This window comes from Anolis carolinensis, chromosome 3, assembly GCF_035594765.1.
Source record: "Anolis carolinensis isolate JA03-04 chromosome 3, rAnoCar3.1.pri, whole genome shotgun sequence".
Classification (NCBI taxonomy): Eukaryota; Metazoa; Chordata; class Lepidosauria; order Squamata; family Dactyloidae; genus Anolis; species Anolis carolinensis.
Genome location: NC_085843.1, coordinates 220,523,470 through 220,545,767, shown reverse-complemented (window position 1 = coordinate 220,545,767; position 22,298 = coordinate 220,523,470). Strand labels below are relative to the sequence as shown.

At 39.6% G+C, this 22,298-nt stretch overlaps 1 protein-coding gene across 4 annotated transcripts in view; it reads right to left on the bottom strand.

Annotated features, from left to right (window-relative positions):
- The window catches only part of mypn (myopalladin), a 97,196-nt gene that overhangs the window by 33,351 nt on the left and 41,547 nt on the right, over window positions 1-22,298 (bottom strand). For all 4 annotated transcript variants that reach the window (XM_008115176.3, XM_008115177.3, XM_003223692.4 and 1 more), the window contains 10 exons: window positions 17,488-17,663; window positions 15,013-15,064; window positions 13,597-13,720; window positions 13,361-13,432; window positions 10,457-10,598; window positions 9,617-9,640; window positions 7,971-8,087; window positions 7,030-7,399; window positions 4,509-5,126; window positions 695-839 (listed from right to left, as the gene is read on the bottom strand). In XM_008115176.3, coding sequence (XP_008113383.1) covers window positions 695-839; window positions 4,509-5,126; window positions 7,030-7,399; window positions 7,971-8,087; window positions 9,617-9,640; window positions 10,457-10,598; window positions 13,361-13,432; window positions 13,597-13,720; window positions 15,013-15,064; window positions 17,488-17,663 — 1,840 coding nt within the window. The remainder of the gene's footprint in view (window positions 1-694; window positions 840-4,508; window positions 5,127-7,029; window positions 7,400-7,970; window positions 8,088-9,616; window positions 9,641-10,456; window positions 10,599-13,360; window positions 13,433-13,596; window positions 13,721-15,012; window positions 15,065-17,487; window positions 17,664-22,298) is intronic.

The following is a 22,298-nucleotide window of genomic DNA, read 5'->3' as shown; positions in this document are numbered from 1 at the left end:
CTCATCATATGGGCCTAGAATTGGAGGCATACACTGATGCAGCTCTGGTCACCCATGGAGCCAGCTGGCTCCCATCAGACAATGTTGTGCCGGCTCTGTGGGTGAAGGTGGAACCAGCATGCCATGGCGGCAACGTGGGATGCTTCCTTTGTTGCCGCATGCTCATGCTTCCCCCAGTGTAATCGCTCTCCCGGAGATGCAGGCGATGTGGGTGAGGCATGGGCACTGAATTCCCCATGCCTTGAGGCAAAGCGGAGCGCTGCCACCTCCTGCCACCAGCTATCTGATGAGAAAGCTCTTGGTGAGATTTCTAAAACACTGCTGCTACTGAGAAATAAAATATAAACACAGCCGTAGAACTGTATGGAATGTCTGATACACTTGCAGGCCGAATACTGCCATTCTAACCTTCTTATTAAAAAGAAAAAAAAAATCTGTAGCATGCCATCCATGGCATGTCTATGTGTTCTCCTGCATCTACCTTATCAGCCTTTGATGCCAAGACTGCATATACACAGGAGAATTTGATCAGCAGCAGCCCAGCCAAACGTATTAGCAACTGAGTCCCGAAACATTATGCCAGAGCAGTTTATGTGCTTATAAAGTCAGAGAAATACATACTAACCTTAAACACAATGCCCAAAATTTCTAAAAGGAATATGCTTAGTACTGGTTTTTATAGCAGAACTCTTACTTGCAGGCTTTGTGAAAATACATCATCTCGTTGGTGCAGTCTTTTCTCCAAGTCTTTTACTACAGTGGCTTTGTGATCTCTAATCGAATCCTCTGTTGCCAAATGGGAAGTCCTGTGATTTCTCTTCACTGTTCCCTGATTTCCTCTGAAAAACAAAACACTGCTTTAATTTATTTTTTATCACAGCATTTTCTTAATGTTAATGAGGATGATGATGATGATGACTACTGTTGTTAAGAATGTTTTTATTACCATCACAGTCAGCATGGTATTCCTCAGCTAAAAAGGTTCAGGAAAGATTAATTTTTTTAAATAGTTGGACAAAACATAAACTCTTAATTGTAAAATACACTGTGTATACTCATATTTATGTCTAGAAGTTTTAGTTTAAAAATGAGCCCCAAAACCTGGGTCAACAGGAATTTTTCACATACCAGTCACCATCATGGAACTACTATGGCTTTTCCAGCAGCAAATCTTCACTGGCCTAGCAACAAAAAGGATGAAAGCCCAACTCTTTACCTCTGGGTCTGACTGGGCAAAAAAGAATTGAGCCCATAGAGAGATAGGTATAAATCCAATTATAAATCACAGATAGAATAGAATTACTGTATCAAAAGAACCTACATTAGTATCTGTGTACTGAGTTTCCATTCATGCACTGGCTTTATTCTAGTGGGGACAAGCAATTCTGTGTCGGTCCAAGCCCCCATCTGACGTGAAAGACTTGGGAGAATGGTGTAGACCAATGGTTCTAAAACTCTAGATGTCCTTTAGATATTTAGGACTTCAGTTTTTAGAGTTTCTAATCATTGACAATGCTGGCTGTGACATCTGGAAGAGGAGGCTCAATACTATTAAAAGGCCAAACAAGAAGAACTCAGATCATAGCATGAAAAGAAACTGAAAGGTCCAGTAAGATCAGCTCAGCAGGAAAGTACTTTCTCTAATAATAATAATCTGCACGCATCATCCGAAAATACATCACACAGTCCTAGACACTTGGGAAGTGTTCGACTTGTGATTTTGTGATATGAAATCCAGCATGCCTATCTTGTTTGCTGTGTCATACAATAAAATAATAATAATAATAATCATAATCATCATAATCATCACAATCATCATCATCATCATCATCATCATCATATCATTTATATCCCGCCACAATCTCCTCGAAGGGACTTGGGAAGGCTCACAAAAGCACTCCAGAGTGCAGCATATAAAATAAACACGGTACTGAAGTATAAAAACAGTAATGCATAATATTATAGCAACAACTTAGGATTTCTAACTTTAAATTCTTAATATCTATCCATATGATTGTAGTCAAAGCATTACAGAGACATTACAGTCTGACTTGGCCACGGTAGTCCACGCTCTGGTTATATTCCAAATAAATTACTGCAACTACTACATGGGGTTACCTTTGAAGACTGTTCAGAAGCTACAATTGGTCCAATGGACCGCAGCCAGATTGCTCACTAGAGCTGCGTACAGGGAGCACACAACCCCCCTGTTGTGCCAGCTCCACTGGCTGCCAGTTTGCTACCAAGCACAATTCAAAGTGCTGGCTTTCAGCCTATAACTCCCTAAATGGTTCTGGCCCAGTTTACCTGTCCAAATGTATCTCCTAATAACCATTTTGGAGTTTAAAATTGTCTGGGGAGGGGCCTGCTCTCGGTCCCGCCTGCTTTGCAGGTGCAACTGGCAGGGACGAGAGACAGGGCCTTCTTGGTGGTGGCCCCATGGCTATGGAACTCCCTCCCCAGGGAGATCAGATCAGCCCCCTCCCTCTTGGTCTTCTGCAAGAAAGTGAAGACATGGCTCTTCGACCAAGTTTTTGAAAACCTGGTGCAGCAATAGACATGAAAGACTCAGAATATGACCAGTAGAACGGCCCGGACCTTGATCTTGGATCACGTGATGCTGATGGTTTTAACTGTATTTTATTGTAAATTAATGTGTATTTTAAATGACTTTTCTGTAATTCTTTGTAATTGGTTTAAATGGCATTGAATTATTGTCATGTTGTAAGCCGCCCTGAGTCCCCTCCGGGGTGAGAAGGGCAGGGTAAAAGTATAGTAAATAAATAAATACAGGAAAAGGCAAATTTTAAAATAGGATAAAATGTAAACAAAACAAAACGATGTATCCATAGATTTCAGAGAACACTTCTATTACCCAGGAATGTGCCCAGAATAACAAAGTTTATTTTCCGTTAAAAGAGTTCAAGGGAATTCACTTCTTCAGCCTAACTACCTAGCATTCGTACATAATCAAAATGGGTGCTTGGTTAAGAGATTGTCCAGTTTCCCATAACACTACTGAAGAGGACTAAAGGTTAGATTCTGAGATATGGTACCATAAGGTGATTAAATTACCTTAAAAATAATGTTATTTTACATGATATTGCACAGAGGCTTCTGGAAAGCTTTGAGGAAGCCTTTCACAACTATTCCTTCATAATCCAGAATCCATATTAGACCGCCTTGAGTCCCCTTCCGAGTGAGAAGGGTGGGATACAAATATGTGAAATAAATAAATAAATAAATAAATATTCCATATATGGTTTCTGTGAACAAACCTTTCAGTGTGGGATCCCTTGTGAAAGATATTTTGCTCCCCAAATAAAAATGGTGCCCCTGGCCTCATCCAAATTAAGGCATATAGGTAAAGGATTTCCCCTGACATTAAATCTAGTTGTGTCTGACTCTGGAGGTTGGTGCTCATCTCCATTTCTAAGCCGAAGAGCCGGCATTCTCCATAGACACATCCAAGGTCATGTCGCTGCATGACTGCAGCCACTGCATGAAGCACTGTTACTTTCCCATTGGAATGGTACCTATTGATCTACTCATATTTGCATGTTTTCAAACTGCTAGATTGGCAGAAGCTAGGGCTAACAGCGGGAGCTCACCCTGCTTGCCGGATTCGAACCGCTGACCTTTTGGTCTGCAAGTTCAGCAGCTCAGCGGTTTAACCCACTGTGCCACCAGGGGCTCCTGTGATTAATCTACCTGTAATAGGGGCATATAATAGCACCCAAACCCAGTGTGATGTCGTAATTTGCTTGTGATTACAACTTTGAAGCCTAGAGATCAATACTTTTTCAATGCATGCTCAGTCATGGAAATCACTTGGGCAAATTGCATTCTCTTAGTCTGAGGGGAAGGCGAAAGCAAAGTCCTATGAACAAATTTTGCCAAGTAAACCCTGTGACAGATTCATATTGGAAACAACTTGAAGGCAAACAACAACCAGGTAACTTATTACATTGGCTATTGAATGCCATGCATTATGGCAAATCTATGGGGTCCCGGCGGGGGGCATAGAGAACCTGTCACCCCACGCCCCGCATTGCCCGACTCACTGCTGGCCCCATCCTACGGGGGGAAGTGTCCGCTGCCTGGCTTCCTCCCATTGTTTCAAAGACAACACAGGAAACCTCCCGTGTTGCTGCATCATCCCCTTTTGCCATGGAGCCCAGCTGGAAGTAGATGTGCATTGTGTAATGGGCTCCATGGCAAAAGGGGAAAGCAAGCGGTGTATGATGGACAAATTGCCCCATCTTTGAGGTTGTAAGTCAACTTATTTTGGTAAATGAAATATAAAGAAAAACCAGAGTCAATTTTCCCCTACTTGGCACTAAAACTACAGAAAGAAGAAATTACATAAGTAACAATTTGGTGCCTTTTCATGAAACCCTACATCATATCTCTGGGACAGAAGTCTTACCCTACCTAACAGTAGGGCTCCATACCTTCATAATGGCTTATTAATTCTGATCTAAACATGCAGCATTTGAGTCACTTACACAGCTGGTGCACTTTTAGGCAGACCCATGGCATTCTTTGGGGGAGTTGAAGGAAGTGAAGGAAGGACAGAACTAAGGAAGGCCACTGGGTTTTGAATCCGACCAGTTGGAGAGAGAGGCGTAGAAGGCACGTTTTGGGGCTGGAACTGGTTTGTGCTGGATACAGAAAGCAATAGTGGTGGCAACACAGTTTCTTTGGGACTTGTAAGAAGTTGCTCCGTTTGGTTCATCATCCCTCCTGAGGACTTTGTCTGGGATGGTGGAGGAGATCCTAAGAAGCTTTCCTTGTTGGCTGTCCTCTGGGTTCCTTGAGATACATTGGTGAAAGAAGGCATTGGGGAGCTGGAAGGGGAGCTGACTGCTGCAAGACTGCTCTGAGATGACAGGAACTGCTTAGGCCGGGTATAATTGAATGCCTGTGTTGGAGGGGCCTTATTCTGCTTGTATGCTGCAGATGAAGGTGGTGGTGGTGATTGCTGCTGTTGGTTAGGCAAAGGAGAAAAGTTTGGTGTGGCAAAATTGAACAATGTCTCTCGTGGAGGCGGGGGAGATGGCTGCTGAATTTGTTGTTGCTCCAGCATGACCTGGTTGTGCAGCTGTTTTAGCTGGGTAGGATCCCTGTACACACAAAAATAAATAAATAAGGGATACAATCCCTGTTATGATCTGGAGGGGATCATCTAAGAGATTAGAGACACTACTTCTGAAACAAATTAAGATTATAATTTTCCAAAGAACACTAGGCGCAAGTCACTTCTGGGGATCAGTGGGCTCCCACTGGAGGCTGCCACACTGTTGACATTTGCTAAAGACTCCCAAAGTTGGTGCTGCCACTGATAGCTGAGAAGCTCAACACATTGGGTTGGACTATTAATTCACAAGTAACTCTTCTACTACTCTTTGCTCATGAAAACTGCTACATGTACAAAAGGAAATAGAATTTTATGAAATAAAATGGCAAGACTGGCCAAAGATTTTTAGCTGCTTATAGTGGACAAGATGGCACCTTCCTCTATTCCATGTACAACATCTGATGAGACAATTAGTTGAGTCTGGTTTTAACACTACAAATAGGCACTGTCCTCCCTCACATGAGTCCAGCTTCTTCATTCACCACATAGCACCTGCTGTCTTCTGCTTAATTATAAGGTTAGTTTTACAGAGATCAATACTTTTGTCTTCATTTCTACAAAGGCAAAAAAAAAATGTAATACTACGAGGAAAGAGAGAGCTTGGACCTCCTTGGAAGGAAAATTAATGACCCATGACTTTTCCTATACCCAGACAAGATTCCTATTTTTCAAGATGGTACAACCATATATTAAACACTTATGCAATATTTTCACCACTGAGTAAAGAGGAACACAATTACTTAGTCATTTATGAGTTCTTAGTTTTCACACAGAGGAAAATATTGTATTTTGTATTTTTAATTAAACATTAGAGAGTCAGTATAAAGTAGTGGTTTGAATGTTGGACAGAAAGACCAGATTTAAATCCCCACTTAGGCATAGAAAACTTCTTGGTGATCTTGGGTAAGTCAAAGTGTGTTGGACTAAGAAGGTGGCAATGGCAGAGTGTGGTTGGTAAAGTAGAACCAAGAAAACACATATTCCACTTCATCACATAACTTACATTCCATTGAGTTGTACACTTAAAATCTGGTATTCCACTGGGTTAACTAAATTCGTTTTGGTTAAAGTGCAGTTTTTGAGTCTTTTAAATGTTGAGGGCAGCATTTTTTCCAACGTATCAGGAAGAGGTGAGGAAATTGATATTTCTCAAAACTCTGGATGTTTTGCCAAATTTCTAATGAAGTAGCATTCATTACTCTCAGATTAGGATCACCCAATTTGTGAGAGGAGAAATTGGGAGAGGAGTCAAAATAAACTTTTTTGGGGAATTTCCTTTTGCTCTCCAAGAAGGAAGGTTTGGTTGTAAGCTACCCCATAACACTTCTACTTTGCAAAAAAAAAAATAATAACCTTTTAGGGTACCTTTATTCCTTCCTTCCATGATTTGTCTGTGTCCTGTGTTGGGAGGGCCAGTGCTGCTGCCTTTCCAAATGGGTTTCCCTCCCATCCATTTTCTCTCTCTCCCTCCCTGCTCTTGGGAATTGTGGGAGTTGCAGTCCAAAAGACCACCAGAGTCCCTGATGTTGCGTTCCAAATGGGTTTTCCTCCCATTCTTTTTCTCTCTCTCTCCCTCCCTGCTGTTGGGAATTATGGGAGCTGAAGTACCAAAAAGCACGGAGAGGGATGGTGGGTGGGGCCAGATGTCTGCAGTGTGGAAACCTCTTCATTGAAAAATACTCAAGACAACTGAGTGCACTAAACAGTGTGATAAAAATTAGGGAAAAACTGTTTTATTATGAAATGGAGTTAGACTGAACTCTCTTCTTCTGAACACTTCTGAACACTTTCCAGCGTAATCTGATGAAGTCCATTCAGAGCAAATTAACCATTCAAATCTAATACTCTTTCTGACATTGCTAAAGCTTTTCAAATGTCTTTTTACTCACAGCTTTGGTTTAGCCAGCACAGGAGGTGGCTCCTTTGAAGGGGAGGTTGGCTCCTGAATTTTAAATATTTGTCCGTTCAACTTGTCTGGGAAGCTATTTGGTCTGATTTGATTTCCAGGTCCTCCACCATCTTCTGATGACGCTTCACTTCCTTTATCATCTTCTGGCAACTTAAAGTGCACATGAAGTCCAGCTTTTGAACTTGACCGGGGCTCGTTGTGATTGATAAGAACTCCTTCCAGTTTAGGTTTGGGTGTGTGATCCACCAATGGGAGGGAAGGGACAGGTGCTGAAGGTGTGTGCTCAGCAGCAAACAAACTTATGGAACTTACACTATGAAGAACAGCATTATTGTTCTGGTCCTCAGGTCCTGGAATAGTAAGCATCACATTGTGTTATTAAAGAAAGCAGTGGCACCTCCAGAAATAAAGTATTTGTAGAGAGAGTAGGCAAAGAAATGACAACATACATTTTCGGTTGTTAAATCTCTATCATGTTTGATAATTTAAAGAAAGAAGAAATATTGGGAAACAGAGGACAAACTGCCATTGTTTTCCCTCAGTCACTTCCCCTTTGGTGTAACCTGTCATCCACATAAATGAAAATGAACTACAAAGTCATCTATTGATCCAGAAATCTGAATTGTGAAGTCTTGTTTATGGGTGTACCTGATTAGAAAATACTACAAGATTCCTTTTCAAACTGATCCAGTTTAATACAGATAGATAGATAGATAGATAGATAGATAGATAGATAGATAGATAGATCATTAAAAGCCTGTTTTTTAAGAAATCACACTGGAATTAATGCATTTAAGAAATGTACAAAAGTTCAGTTTAACCATTTGCTTAATCTAAAATGTTTTCCATGTTAGCTGAAGCTCAGCTTACATATTGATATGTCCCAAATTATTTTACAGAAGTTATTGATTGAACACTTGCCTTTTACAGTTAGATGAGCTGAACTGGAAACTGTCCCATATTTATTGCTTGCTGTACAAGTGAAACTCCCAGAATCTTCGGAAAATACCTCAGCAATGACCAATGTGCAAATTTCCTCTAAAAACAGCAACAAATTAGTGCACATTTTCCCTCAAATCAAATGTGACATATCCATTAATAAAAAAAACCCAAAGGCATCAGATCTTATTTGATCTTGGAAGCGCAGGGTCAGCTCTGATTAGCACTTTGATGGGAGATCACCTATGAAAATCAGGTGTTGTATTTCAGAAGCAGGAACTGGCAAAACCACCACTGAAGACTCCTTACCTAAGAAAACCATATGAAGGATTGTGACTTTCAAACAAGATGGTCAATAGGTTACTGATCTATCTGTTTTTCTTTCTTAAAAATAATTTAGTTAGATGTAGACAGGTTGATAACTGAACGCTCTGCTATCATGTGCTAATCAGATCTCAGATTCCCCTGAGCTAAGGAGAAAACATTATTTCTACTTCCTTTTAATTTCATGGAAAATGAAATGCTTTCTCCTATGTTGGGGTATACAAATGACAAAAATACAACTTCTGATTCAAAATATTTTGTAATGTGTACCAGACTTTGAAGCTTTCACTTAAGAATCAGAGATGCACAAGCTATACTGTTCTGTCTGCTTTGTTGCTGTTGACAACAGCAACGTCTAAATAACACACAAGGGTGTGATCTAATGCATGCTTAAACCTTTTAAAAAGTCTCACTGATTTAAATCTTCTCTCTGGAAAGCAAGGCCCAGTGTTTTTGGTGGAAAGGGACATGTCCACTTTAAGGTGAGCACTCTTGGTATTCTTTGGCAGGTGGCATAACACCTGTCACTTCTGGAGGAATAGCTTGTTCGTGCTGTTTTTAGAGCCTTCTCTCACCTCCCTGTCAATTGAGGGAAATGGCTCACAAGAATATGGCATTTTATGGTGGTGGGGTCTCTTTGTGCCTTTTCATTCAGCTCTGACTGCCAATATTTTGCTCTGGTCATGAAGGCCCTGAAAATCTAGCCAGCATGAGGATTCACCTCTCAGAGGAAGAACCCTCAGTGTGGCATTCTCCAGTTTCAGAGGAGAAATGTTTGCAGAGATGCTCTCATATTTCATGAGTAGGGCGGGAGCTGGAGGGGTTAAGAGAGAATAACTGGCATGGCCTGAGGTGTGACACAATACTTACCAACTGGCAAGTTTTAGATAAAAATAGGACAACCCGACATCATCTGGAATACATTTGGCTTCAAAGAAAAGAAGATCTTAATACCAACTGCTTAATTCATTTCTAGCCTGGGAAAAGAACCTTCAGATCTGAAATATAGGGGATATCAGAAGCTTTTATCCTTCTTCTTTTGGGGAAATTATTGGTGTTGTTTGGGTTTCAATATTTGAGGATGCAATCCTGTACCTGCATACTCCATGCTACTGAATTAAGTGATGTCTTTTTGTGAGTAAATCTATGTGTGGCTGCATTACAAATCACTAACCATGGCACCTTCTGTACATTTTCTGCAAGTGAATCAGGACTCATATTAGTCTATATCATTCATTTGTGGAACATTTTGTGAGTGATATAATTGACTTTTCACATGCATTAAAATAAAGGATTATGCCTACCTGGCTCAGACATAGAACGAGGTTCTAAAGAAGAGAAAAAGAAACATCATCCAATTCAATATTTATTTCAATACACATATTGTCTTATAAGAAAATTAGATATTAACTCGTTATCTGTATATTGGAGGTGGGAATCATTTGGTTCTCCAGTATTTTGGACTCTAACTCCCAGAAATACATGATTTGCTGATTTTTGCTTACAATTATTTTATTTAACCCCCCCCCCCCCAATGAAGTCGACTGAATTTTACTTGGTGGTTGGTTGATATTATTAACTCTTGTTTTATTGTCTTACTGTGTTTCATTTTCTTTGTATATTGTTCAATGTATTTATGCTGTTGTTTTTGTAAATTGTGCTAGTCGGGCCTTGCCCCATATGAGCCGCCCCGAGTCCCCGTGGGGAGATGGTGGCGGGGTATAACTAAAGTTTTATTATTATTATTATTATTATTATTATTATTATTATTATTATTTTACTGTACTGCATGTACATTTTCCCTTTTCTCGAAAACCTCAGATTTCCTTGGCCCTGGATCTTCCAGTCCTATTCTGGCCAGCCTCTGGTCACAAACATTTATGCTGTTTCAGTCTATGGTTTATCAGAGATTGTGTGAATCTGTTCTACATTTTAAACTGAATTTTAAGGGAGCTATCTGAGGAGGAGTTATCTGAGGATCTGAACTTCAACATCTTAGGTAGCACCCATAAACTTTAGGCTCGAGCATAGAACTGGTTTACTGCTCCACTGATAACGAAAGCCATGGGTCCCTACTGAACTTGCCATAACTTTCTGTTGCATTGCCCATTCGAAATAAAGTTTATAACATTCTTCAAACATACTTTTCTGTAATATTCGGAAGTCTGGAGAATCTTCTATTAATGTTCCTTCTCGGTACCACTCAACCTTTGGAGAAGGTGCTCCCTTTACACGGCATTCAAACACAACCAGCTGACCCTCAGAGGCAGATATGTTCTGTAGCATCTAACACAAAAATATACCATACAGTCATATTAAATTTTTTGGAATTAAAGTTGAGAACAATTGAGTTCAAAGTGTTGTTTATTTTTAAAATATGCAAAGTACTCTAAGTTTGTAAGATTCTAGAATAGCATGTATGTGACACATTAAAAGACAAATATGTCTTACACTTTCAAATTAGATGCATTTTTGCTACCATCAGACCAACAAAAATAGTCCTTTAACCAAAGAAATAGACTATAAAATATAAAGTAATCATTGAGCAAAATTAACATTTACATTTAGCATTCCAATAGCACTCAAGGTTGATTCTAACTGTATTTTCTCGAAAAAATAGCACTTCTTTGTACATCCATAATTCATTTCTCCTATCAATATTACTTGGACAAGGATTTCTTCTGGTTTTTTTTAAAAAAAGCTTTATTGGATGAGGTTTAAAACATGTGCAGGTTTTTATATGGGTTGAGCCTTCCTTATTCAGATATCCAAAGTCTAAAATATCCCCAAACTAGAAATCTTTTTCCACCAGTCACCCACTTCTGCATTTAGATCAGTGGTTCTCAACCTGTGGGTCCCCAGATGTTTTGGCCTCAAACTCCCAGAAATCCTAACAACTCCTGGTAAACTAACTGGGATTCTGGGAGTTGTAGGCCAAAACACCTGGGGACCCACATGTTGAGAACCACTGATTTAGATAAAGGGGGCTAGTCACATGTCTGGCAGCCATTGAGTTTTTCCATCAAGGAGCCTTGACAGGTGAAACACAGAGGGTAGGGAGGAAGATGCTTCCATGCTCACTGTTCACCTGATTAATGGAATTGCATAAAGGACTGGGAATGGCTACAAAGGTGTGTGTCAAATAACCCCCATTAGCTACTGCCTGTATACAGTACAACCGGAAGAGAATAAAAAGATTCATGGGACCAAGGGTAAGGGGAATTTTCCTATCCCTACCTGATTACTTTGCTAAAGGGTGGAAAGTACGAGGGTTGGATGAAAAGTAATGCCTCCACCTTCATAACTCCTCAACAGATGGCAGTACTGGTATGTGGCAGGTATTGGCTTGTTCAGTAGACTCTCTTCTACAGTTCCATTTATTGGGAGGCCTTAGCATTGAACGGTTGTGTTGTTAAAGTGCGAAGTATGAAATTCTGTGCAGACGGTTGGTCAATGCAACTTAAGCAACGTGCAGTCATTGAATTCTTGACAGCAGAAGGTGTCACCTCAAAGGAGATTCACCAGAGAATGCAAGCTGTTTATGGTGATTGTGTTGATGTGAGTACTATGTATCATTGGGAGAGTAAGTTTAAAGATGTTGAGGTGGGAACATCTGATTTGCGTGACAAACAAAGAGTTGGATGTCCTGTGACAGCAACCACCGAGTTTCACAAGTAAAAGGTTGACAGATTGATTCAGGACAATCATCGTATCACTCAGAAAGAAATTTCAAGCATAATCGGCATTTCACAAGAACGTGTGGGTCACATTATTGCTTTGCTTGGCTATCGGAAGTTCTGTGCACGATGGGTACCCAGGATGCTGACGCCTGAATTGAAAGCGCACAGACTTGAAATTTGCCAGGAACTCCTCTCGCGTTACGAGAATGAAGGTGACACCTTTCTCCATTCAATTGTGACAGGAGACGAAACGTGGGTACACCATTCTAACCCGGAGATGAAGCATCAGTCTATGGAATATCGACACAAAGACTCGCCCCAGAAAAAGAAATTCAAGACACAGCTCTCAGCTGGAAAAATCATGGCAACACTGTTCTGGGATACAAATGGTGTTATCCATGTTGATTTTCTTGAACGTGGAACAACAATAAATTCAGAGCGTTACATCACAACGCTGCGAACTTTGAAACGACAGCTAACAAGGGTCTGAAAGGAAAAGAGAAATATTTTCCTGCAACATGACAATGCCAGACCACACACTTCACATGCCACCACAGCAGAACTTCAGAGACTGGATCTCACCACCGTATGGCATCCTATATACAATCCAGATTTAGCACCGTCTGATTTCCACCTGTTCCTGATAATGAAAGAAGATCTGCTGGGACATCATTATGCTTCTGATGAAGATGCTGAGAGAACTCTGAGACTCTGGTTGTGGAAACAGAATGTTGACTTCTTCTGTGACGGCTTCAGAAAACTTGCTCATTGTTGGCAGAAATGTATCCAATTGTTTGGTGATTATGTGGAAGAGTGAATAGTGGTAGTTAAAGAGCACATTCTAAGGATTATTTCTGCTTTTGATTCATTAAAATATTCCCATCCAAACTCAAGTAACGAAGGTAGAGGCATTACTTTTCATTCAACCCTTGTATTTTGACAGGTGGAGAAGCATCTGGATCTATTTTTAAAGGGGAATTGTGTACATGGAGTCCTCCCTGTTTTCCCTATCCTTCATTCTCATTCTCTCTCTCTCTCTTTCCAAATAGAGGTATTCTAAAATCTGGGGGGAAATAAAAAACCCGAAAAACATCGGACACCAAGCATTTTGGACAAGTGAATATCAATGTATATTAAAGCCAGGAGATGCCTTTGAATGATACTGTTCTGGATCTTTTATTCGCTATTCAAGGTATTCCAAAGAGGCATGCTCAAACATATACTGATTTGTTCTGCACAAGTAACCTTAAAACTCCAAGTTTAAAAATATCTCTGAAAACGTTAAGTGAGATCTTTTATGAAAAATATTCAAAGTATAGCTAGTATCCCATTGTTTCTCATATTTAAAAGATAATATAAATAAGTTACCTTGGTGAACACAGGAGCAGCTATTATGGGTCTTCCATCCAATCCTTGTAAATAATTAGTAGGGCTTTGACACTGGAAGTTAGAAAACAAACACTGAAATACAAATATGTGATTAGTATCAAGCAAGAACAACACAATTAAAACTCTGGTATTTTCACAGCTGAATGCAAGCACTGAGGATGACATTCAAACAAAGCACAGAAAATACAGACTAGCAGTATATTTATCTCTCTTACATGAACAGGTATTGACACAGGCTGTATGATTGAAGGTTGTGGTTTGGGTGATTCTTGATGGGAGACTATGGTATTAACAGGAGGTGGTGGCACATCTGAAGAAACCTTTCTGTGGGTTTGATATCTGGGATTAGATAAGAGAAAGTACATTTGCAAAGGAAACAATATACCTGCAGATGTGTCATCCAAAGTCAAATTCTAAAATCCATACTAGAATAATATCTTTGCAGGCTAACCAAAAAAGTATTCATGTTTTTATGTTCTCCAGAACTCTACACCAAGTAAGATGGTTAACAAAGCGAAGTCATGTAGACTGCAAGATATTAATACTGCTGCTAAGATGAATACAGAAGCCGTACTGGGGTATAAACTAAAATAGGATCACAATGCTAGAGCTATTCATCCCTTTCATTCTTTGTCATTCTTTAGCTCAAATTGAAACCAGGCTATACAACAGTGGTTCTCAACCTTCCTAATGCCGTGACCCCTTAATACATTATTTTTGTTGCTACTTCATAGCTGTAATTTTGCTACTGTTATTAATCGTAATGTAAATATATAATATGCAGGATGTATTTTCATTCACTGGACCAAATTTGGTACAAATATCCAACACACCCAAATTTGAATACTAGTGGGGCTGGAGGGGAATTATTTTGTCATTTGGGAGTTGTAGTTGCTGGGATATATAGTTTACCTACAATCAAAGAGCATTCTGAACTTCACGAATGTTGGAACTGAACCAAAATTGGCGCACAGATCTCCCATCACCAACAGAAAATACAGGAAGGGTTTGGTGGGCACTGACTTTGAGTTTTGGAGTTGTAGTTCACCTACATCCAGAGAGCACTGTGGACTCAAACAATGATGGATCTGGACCAAACTTGGCACAAATACACAATATGTCCAAATTTGGACATTGGTGGAGTTGGGGAAAATAGACCTTGATATTTGGGAGTTTCAGTTGCTGGAAGTTATAGTTCACCTACAGTCAAAGAGCCCTTGAGCTCCACCAATGATAGAATTGGGCCAAACTTCCCACACAGAACTTCCATGACCGACCGAAAGCACTGGTCTTTGGTGACCCTTCTGACACCCCCTCACGACCTCCCCCCCCCTCCGGGATCTTGACCCCAGGTTGAGAAACATTGCCCTACAAGCTGCTTTGTGTCCTATTAGGGAATACACATTGCTACATATAAAATTTCTGCAAGGAACAAATGACAAATAACAGCTACAGGTGGGGTGATTTTAATTTAGAAAATCATACCCTATGCTGTGGCCCTTCTGAATGAATTCATTATTTTCATTGCTGCTGATTTCAAAATCAATTTTTAAAAAGACACGCAAAGGGATAGGGCATTTGTTTATGCAGGTTTAGTGTCTTATACAGGCACCCAACTATGAAACACTCACTGATCCATTTCTTCTTTGCTGCTGTCAGGTTCAGATTCAGAAGATGAGGCTCCTATGGAAAATCAAAGTTCATTTCATTTTAGGTGCCATGTTTATCAAATGTATCTCAGAGCAATGCAGACTCTTATATTACCATATTTTTCTGGATCACAATTTCTTTATAGAATAAATGTCTAGTTAAAACTGCAGTGATTTGTTGTAGGAGTGAATCCTGAAATGTTTCCTTGAGGCAGTGAATTTCTTACTGTATTCAGTAAGATCTGTTTGACAATGTGATATTAACAGTAAGATCTTTTTGACAATGGGATATATTACCTTTTATCTTTTTTTGAAGATTTTTAAACAGACATTAGATGGGAACACTTTAGCAGTGGATTCATCCACTAGCAGGGACTGGACTAGATTATCATTGAGGTCCTTTCCAACTATATTATTCTATAATATTGCTATGAAAGTACCATTCTTCCCCACAGCAAATGAATAGTAACAGTACCGCTCTATTCTGCTTTGGTCAGATCTCACCTGAAATACAGTGTCCAGTTTTGGGCAACACAATTCAAGAAGGATATTGATAAACTGGAATTTATCTAGAAAAGGGCAACCAAAATGATAAGCTAAATCCTATGAGGAGTGGCTAAGGGAGCTAGATATGTTCAGCCTGGAGGAAAAAAAAAGATTTAGTGGGGACATGATAGCTGTGTTTAAATATCTGCAATGATTGAAGAGGGGTCAATCTTCTTTTCTGCTGCTCTTGGGACACAGAGCAATGGATTCAAATTGCAGGAAAAAAAAGATTCCACCTAAACATTAGAAAGAACTTTCTGATGGTAAGAGTTGTTGGCAATGGAATATGTTACCTCTGAGTTTGGAGAATCTCCTTCTCTTTAAGTTATTAAACAGAGGTTGAATGGCCACCCGTTGGGAGGGCCTTGATTGAGTATTTCTGCATGGCTGAGTGATGGACTGGATGTCCCTTATGGTCTCTTCCAACTCCATGATTGTATGTACACTCTTGGATGTACTGAAATGGGAATTTTTCATTGTTTCCAGGTACAGCTTCTAAGAATATATCACTGCTGTTGGATTGCTAAACCCAGCAAATGAAAATTACTTTTTAAGAAGAATGAAGTTAAAGGCATACTGAAACCATCCATAGCTCAGCAGTGGCAGATTGAAGCTGATTTTCCTCCTTTGAAACCATTATGCAAAATGTTCTTACTGATTAAAGGATTAATAAAATAACACTGCTTCAGGTATGAAGGAAAATGTTTAGTGTGACAACCATACAGTCAGTATCAAAAAGGCATAGATATTTATTGTTGTACTGGAAGAAATTAATCAAACCTTTCCCTAGAAGTGAATAAAACAAAACAAAAAAACACTTGATTTGATCTTAGAAATTGTGGATATAGCTAGCTAGCCATACTGTTGTTTAGACAGTATTGTTCTCTAAAACTATGAGAAACAACTGGGAAAGAATAGGGTTTTTTTGGTTTTTTTAAAAAGCAGTGGTTGGAATCTTGTGCACTCTGCCAGTTTGTCATACTTGTGCACTGCACTTTTTCAGGGAGGCTCAGCAGAAGCTTGGGGCTAGCTATCACTGCCAACTGGAGAATCTGCTGCCTCTCTGTAGCACCTGGCGTCTAGGTGGGTCCCACAAAGCTTCAAAGGGGAACTTCTGGAAGGCTGACTATTTTGTTATTTATTATAGGTTTTAATTACGTAACTTTGAATTCCTTGTTTATGCTGGGCTTGGTCTCCATGTAAGCCACACTGAGATGGTGAGATGGTGGCGGGTTATTAGAATAAAGTTATTGTTGTTGTTGTTGTTGTTGTTGTTATTATTATTATTATTATTATTATTATTATTATTATTATTATTATTATGACAACAACATTGGCAATCCTGATAAAAATCAGACAATCAGTCATTGCAATTGCATGATAAATGCTTCCTCTGAAGTCACTGTGTATTTAGCCATGATTTCTTTCAAGCTGCTGAATGGCAGAAATATTATTTCACACTCCACTAAGCAGTCCTTATGGCAACCTGTGAAACATTGGTTTAAAAGATATTCATAAAAGTTTAAAAGATTATTAAACAGGGAACAGCACTGCAATCCAACTTTCAGATTATTGACTCCCCTTGAATCAACTATGCAGAAAAGTTATATAAACTCAGTTCCCAGTATAATAATAATAATAATAATAGCAATAATAACAACAACTTTATTCTTATAACCCACCACCATCTCGGGGTGGCTTACATGGGACCAAGCCCAGCATATACAAGGAATTCAAAGTTACGTAATTAAAACATATAACAAATATCAAAATAATTAAAACAATTAAAAATCAGAAAGTAAAAACATAATAAAAATACATCAATCAACATCACAACCAGTGTGCAAAATGCAGAGCAATCGTTTTCTGCTCATTCATAGTTATTATTCTTAACAAGGTTTCTACCCTTACCCTCTACAAAAATCTCTGCAGAAGTGGAATCTGTCCCATAGATGTTAGAAGCAAAGCAGGAGTAACGCCCTGTGTCTTCTTCAAAAGCCTCAACAATTGTCAGTGAATGCAAGTCTCCTGACTGGATGATTTGAATATCTGGTGAGTTTTCAAGTTCCTTTCCTTCACAGTACCACCTGAAAAGGAAAAGTATTGTTAGTCACGATAAGAACTGCTTCACAGATGAACCACCAGAGAAACTGCAACACAGGCCGGGCTGTGGCGCAGGCTGGTTAGCAGCCAGCTGCAACAAATCACTCTGACCAAGAGGTCATGAGTTCGAGGCCCGCCCGTGCCTGCGTCTGTCTCTGTCTCTGTTCTATGTTATGGCATTGAATGTTTGCCTTATATGTGCAATGTGATCCGCCCTGAGTCCCCTTTGGGGCGAGAAGGGTGGAATATAAATACTGTAAATAAATAAAATAAATAAACTATTAAAAAACAGCTGTAAGAGCAACCCAAGCAGAAACATCTGCCAGGCAAATGAAATTGAGAGAAAAAGATGAGGCTTCGTTTTTAGTTGCAGATAGTAATGGGTCCTACTTGGTTATTAGAAAAACTGTAGAACAAATGATAAAGTCGGCGTGGTGCAATGTTTATAGAGTGTTGAATTAGAACCACAGAGACTCAGGTTCAATTCACATTCAGCCATGAAACTCAGTGGTTCACTTTAGCATATAGCTCAGATAAAAACTTTCTTGCAAGGTTGTTGAGAGGATCAGATACTGGAATATCAAAGCTCTGAGCTTTCTGGCAAAAGGATAGGTTCAAGTGTCCTACATGTACAAATGGATGCATATAGGTGAAAGTATGTGCATCGGTTTCTCACAATTTTTTTTAAAAATGTTATTGTAATTTGTACTCGGTCCCACTTTTTCTGTACATATACAATATATTGAGAAAATAGTTAACAAACTTTTAGTTAATATATTAAAATTAAACTAACTTTTAAAAGTTGATTGTATTAACTTGTTGAAATGCACAATATAATAATGAACTTACTCTTTTTAAAGGGCAAAAGCACATGCAATTATAGCATGTATACTCATGAGTAACTCGATGGCAGATTTTGGGACCAAAATTATGAATTTTGATATGACCCATGGATAAGTTGGGAGTAATTGTTTTACTAAGTCTTTTGGACGTATATAGGAACATATACAGTATACTCCTCTGTGGTTAGTGAATACTCCCAACTTAAGAACATGGAATTTCCAGGAAGCATGGCTCCAAGTTCAGCTCAGCTCACTGCGGCCTTTTATATCAAAAGATCATGGGCAGCTATGGGCAAGGAATTAGAGATTGCATAGTGGCAGACAGCATGCCAGGAGCTCATTAACGGGTACAGTTTAGCCTTTCCAGACCTCAATGCACACACAAATAAAGACACAAACCTCTTTCGAATTAGTCATACATACACATGTACACACCAAAGACATACAGAGATAAATGCAGTTGTCGTTGTTGTCCTCCTCACTCTCCCATTCTTTCTCTCCCCTCTCCCCTCTCTCCTACCCCCATAACTTCATCATCCTGCATCACAGAATGCTAGGATAGGGAAACTGCAACCTTTCTCTCGTGGAGGTTGTGCTCCTCCTCTCCCAACTACCCAGTTAATTGACAATGAGAACTGTAGAGGGGTATACAGATGGGTCATATTCCTCTAAGCCATATGTGTCAAATGTGAGGCCCATGGGCAAAATCTGACCCTCAAAGTCATTTTATGTGACCCACAATGCCAAGGCAACATAGTTGTACTATCTTACAATGATATTCCATCCTTTGAAAACAACCACAAGGCTGATGTTGTCCTTGGTGGAAATGAGTTTAACACCATTGATCTAAGCTAATAGGAGATCTAATGGGATGATTTCATCATCGGATGATCTGTTGGTGAGAGGAAAAAAACAGCTGCAAATGGAGAAGAAGGTATGGCCATAGGAACCACATAGAATGTGGTTTTCTATATGTGTAGGCAAAGGCTATGGTACATCCACTCTGCAGTGTAATGATAAAGAATATTCCAGCCAATTATGTACTATAGTGTCTGGTAATAACTCTTTTTCAAGACATTGAAAAGATCAGTCTGGCCCTCGGCCAGAATTCTGGCTGAAAGATTCTGAAACTCATAACATCACCACCACCACTGTCACCATTTCCATCATCATCTTGTCTTACCACTGTTCACCTACATGTGAATTACAACTGAGCTCATGGTGTTAGATCAGAATTGCCCAGGAAGAAGTAGTCAAACTTCTTGGCAGTTCAGGTTTGCCTTCGGTCCTAGGTTTCCATACCAAAACCCGAGATCTAATGTGGCTCCTGCTGAAGCCATATTTGTCATCTTCACACATGGGGCAAAATAGCCCCATTTTGCCGCTTTTATTTGCGGCTTGGATGGGGCCTGCTGAACGCTATCAGACAATACATAGTAGGCCCCGCTCACATTCCTCCCAAAGTAGAAAGGAGGAATGTGGTTCCTCATACACTATGGGGAGGAAAGTGTGTTTTGGATAATCCAACGGAGCTACCAGCACTTTCCTTCCCTTTTCACCATATGATGTCATAAAGGGCGGCATTGCAATGTGGGTTGCCGCCCTTTCTCCCATCTGATGGGGACAGGGACAGGTGCCAACGTGCTCTGTCCTGTCCCCACCATGCAACTACCAGTGCAATGGCACAACCTGCGTGGACCATGTGAAGAAGTCCTAAGTGTTATGTATTAAGTACCAACCACAATTCTCACTGCTTCTTATTCAAATACACAATGTTTTCCTGTTTGGAAATTAAGGCTGAAATCCTAGGTAAATAATCTGTTTCCAGATCAAGATGAAATGGAAGGCTTCAAGTCCTTCTCACTGAATAAGTGTGGTGGAACAATGAACATTTAAAGTACTCTACTTCCTTCTAGCTAGAAGATGGATGCAGAGTTGAATAGAAGATAAGCCCTAGTGCCAAAATGACTGGGGGCGAGAACTAAGGAGTATTATGTAATACAGGTTGATTATCCCTTATCCAAAATGCTAGGAGCCCCAGATGGCGCAGTGGGTTAAACCCTTGTGCCGGCAGGACTGATGACTTGAAGGTTCGGTTGCTGACCTGAAGGTTGCCGGTTCAAATCCAACCCGGGGAGAGTGTGGATGAGCTCCCTCTATCAACTCCAGCTCCATGTGGGGACATGAGAGAAGCTCCGCACAAGGATGGTAAAACATCCGGGCATCCCCCGAGCAATATCCTTGCAGACAGCCAATTCTCTCACACCAGAAGTGACTTGCAGTTTCTCAAGTCCTGACATGAGAAACAAAATCTAAAATGCTTGGGACCAAAATGTTTTGGATTTAAGATTTTGGGGGCGGGGGGGGGGGGGGAAATACCTGCATTTGCATATATGTATTTAATGAGATATCTTGGAGATGGTGGCTGAAATTAAATATAATATTCATTTATGTTTCATATATACCTTATACACATAGGTTGAAGGTAATTTTATGCACAATATTTTTTTTAATAATTATGTTTGTTGAAACCAGAAAGCAAAGGTGGCACTCTCTAGGCTCCTCATGTGCACAGTTTTGGAATTTCTGATAAGGGATGCTATATCAGAGATTTAAAAAAGATGGCTAGCATAGAGAAAGCAGATAAAAGTAAGATTTTTTTCCTATGCCTTTTGTACAATGGCAGGGAGTGTAGACTCAGTTCAACTCAATGCAAATGTTTGGCAGTAGTTTATGACTTCACTGAACCCAAAGCAAATATTTTGTCTGACAGTACATTTGTTCATGAAATTACTATTGCCTACTGTACACCTGTGATCTGAGCCAGGATCTTACCTTCCATCATTATTACCAATGCAGGCTGTTGCATTTATATCTATGAATTGATGCCATCTCCACTAGATGTAGAGATTACCATGTTCATAAATACATGGTCATCTCTACATAGTGCATAGCTCTGTCAATAGCTATTGTCCACAAATGGAATTATGATGTTTTTGTGTTTCAGAAACATTATGCCACATAATACCATTTAGTACACTTATATAGTAGTGGGGAGAATGGGATTATTGCCCATATGCACTTCTTCTAGGCTTCCAAGAGCAATACTGTTGATGTTAGAGCCATGATTTTCTTTTCTTTTCTTTTTTGAGCATGACTCCCAAAATCCTCCAATAAGGTGATTATTTAGATTTTGCTGACAATCACCTTTGGCCCTCTACATTTCTGGGTTTCACTCTTGCAAATTTGATTAATTTATTCTTTCCAGGATTTTTAGGTCTTCCAGATTAACTATGGTTAACTTCTACCCTGGAAGACCTAAAGATTTCTATAGAGAAAACATTTGTAGGTCCTCCAGTACAACTATAAGGTCCACTTCCACAAGAAGTTGAACACAGAGTTGCACTAGAGGACTTAGAGATTCCTAGAAAGATGGTCTCTCAGGTTAAAAAAGAGTGTTTTTATTCAAATTTTCCCACTTTCCTATGTCCCTAACAGTAGATTAGAGGGATGCAATTTTTACAGGAGTTTACAGTCTTTAAGATACTTGGTTTAGCTGAAGTATCAATATTGTTTGCTCTTGAAATGGCATTGCTCCTATACATTGTTTTGACTGTGTCTTAGGGCATCGCAAATGGCAAGTTTAATTGCTGACTTCACGTTGATATTCTTCTTCCTGAACAGATGAAGTGACATTGGAATCAGGAAAATAGAGTAAGAACTCTACCAATCCATCTGGGGTGTTAGGTGGGGTAGTTCAAGCAAACTCCATTGTTA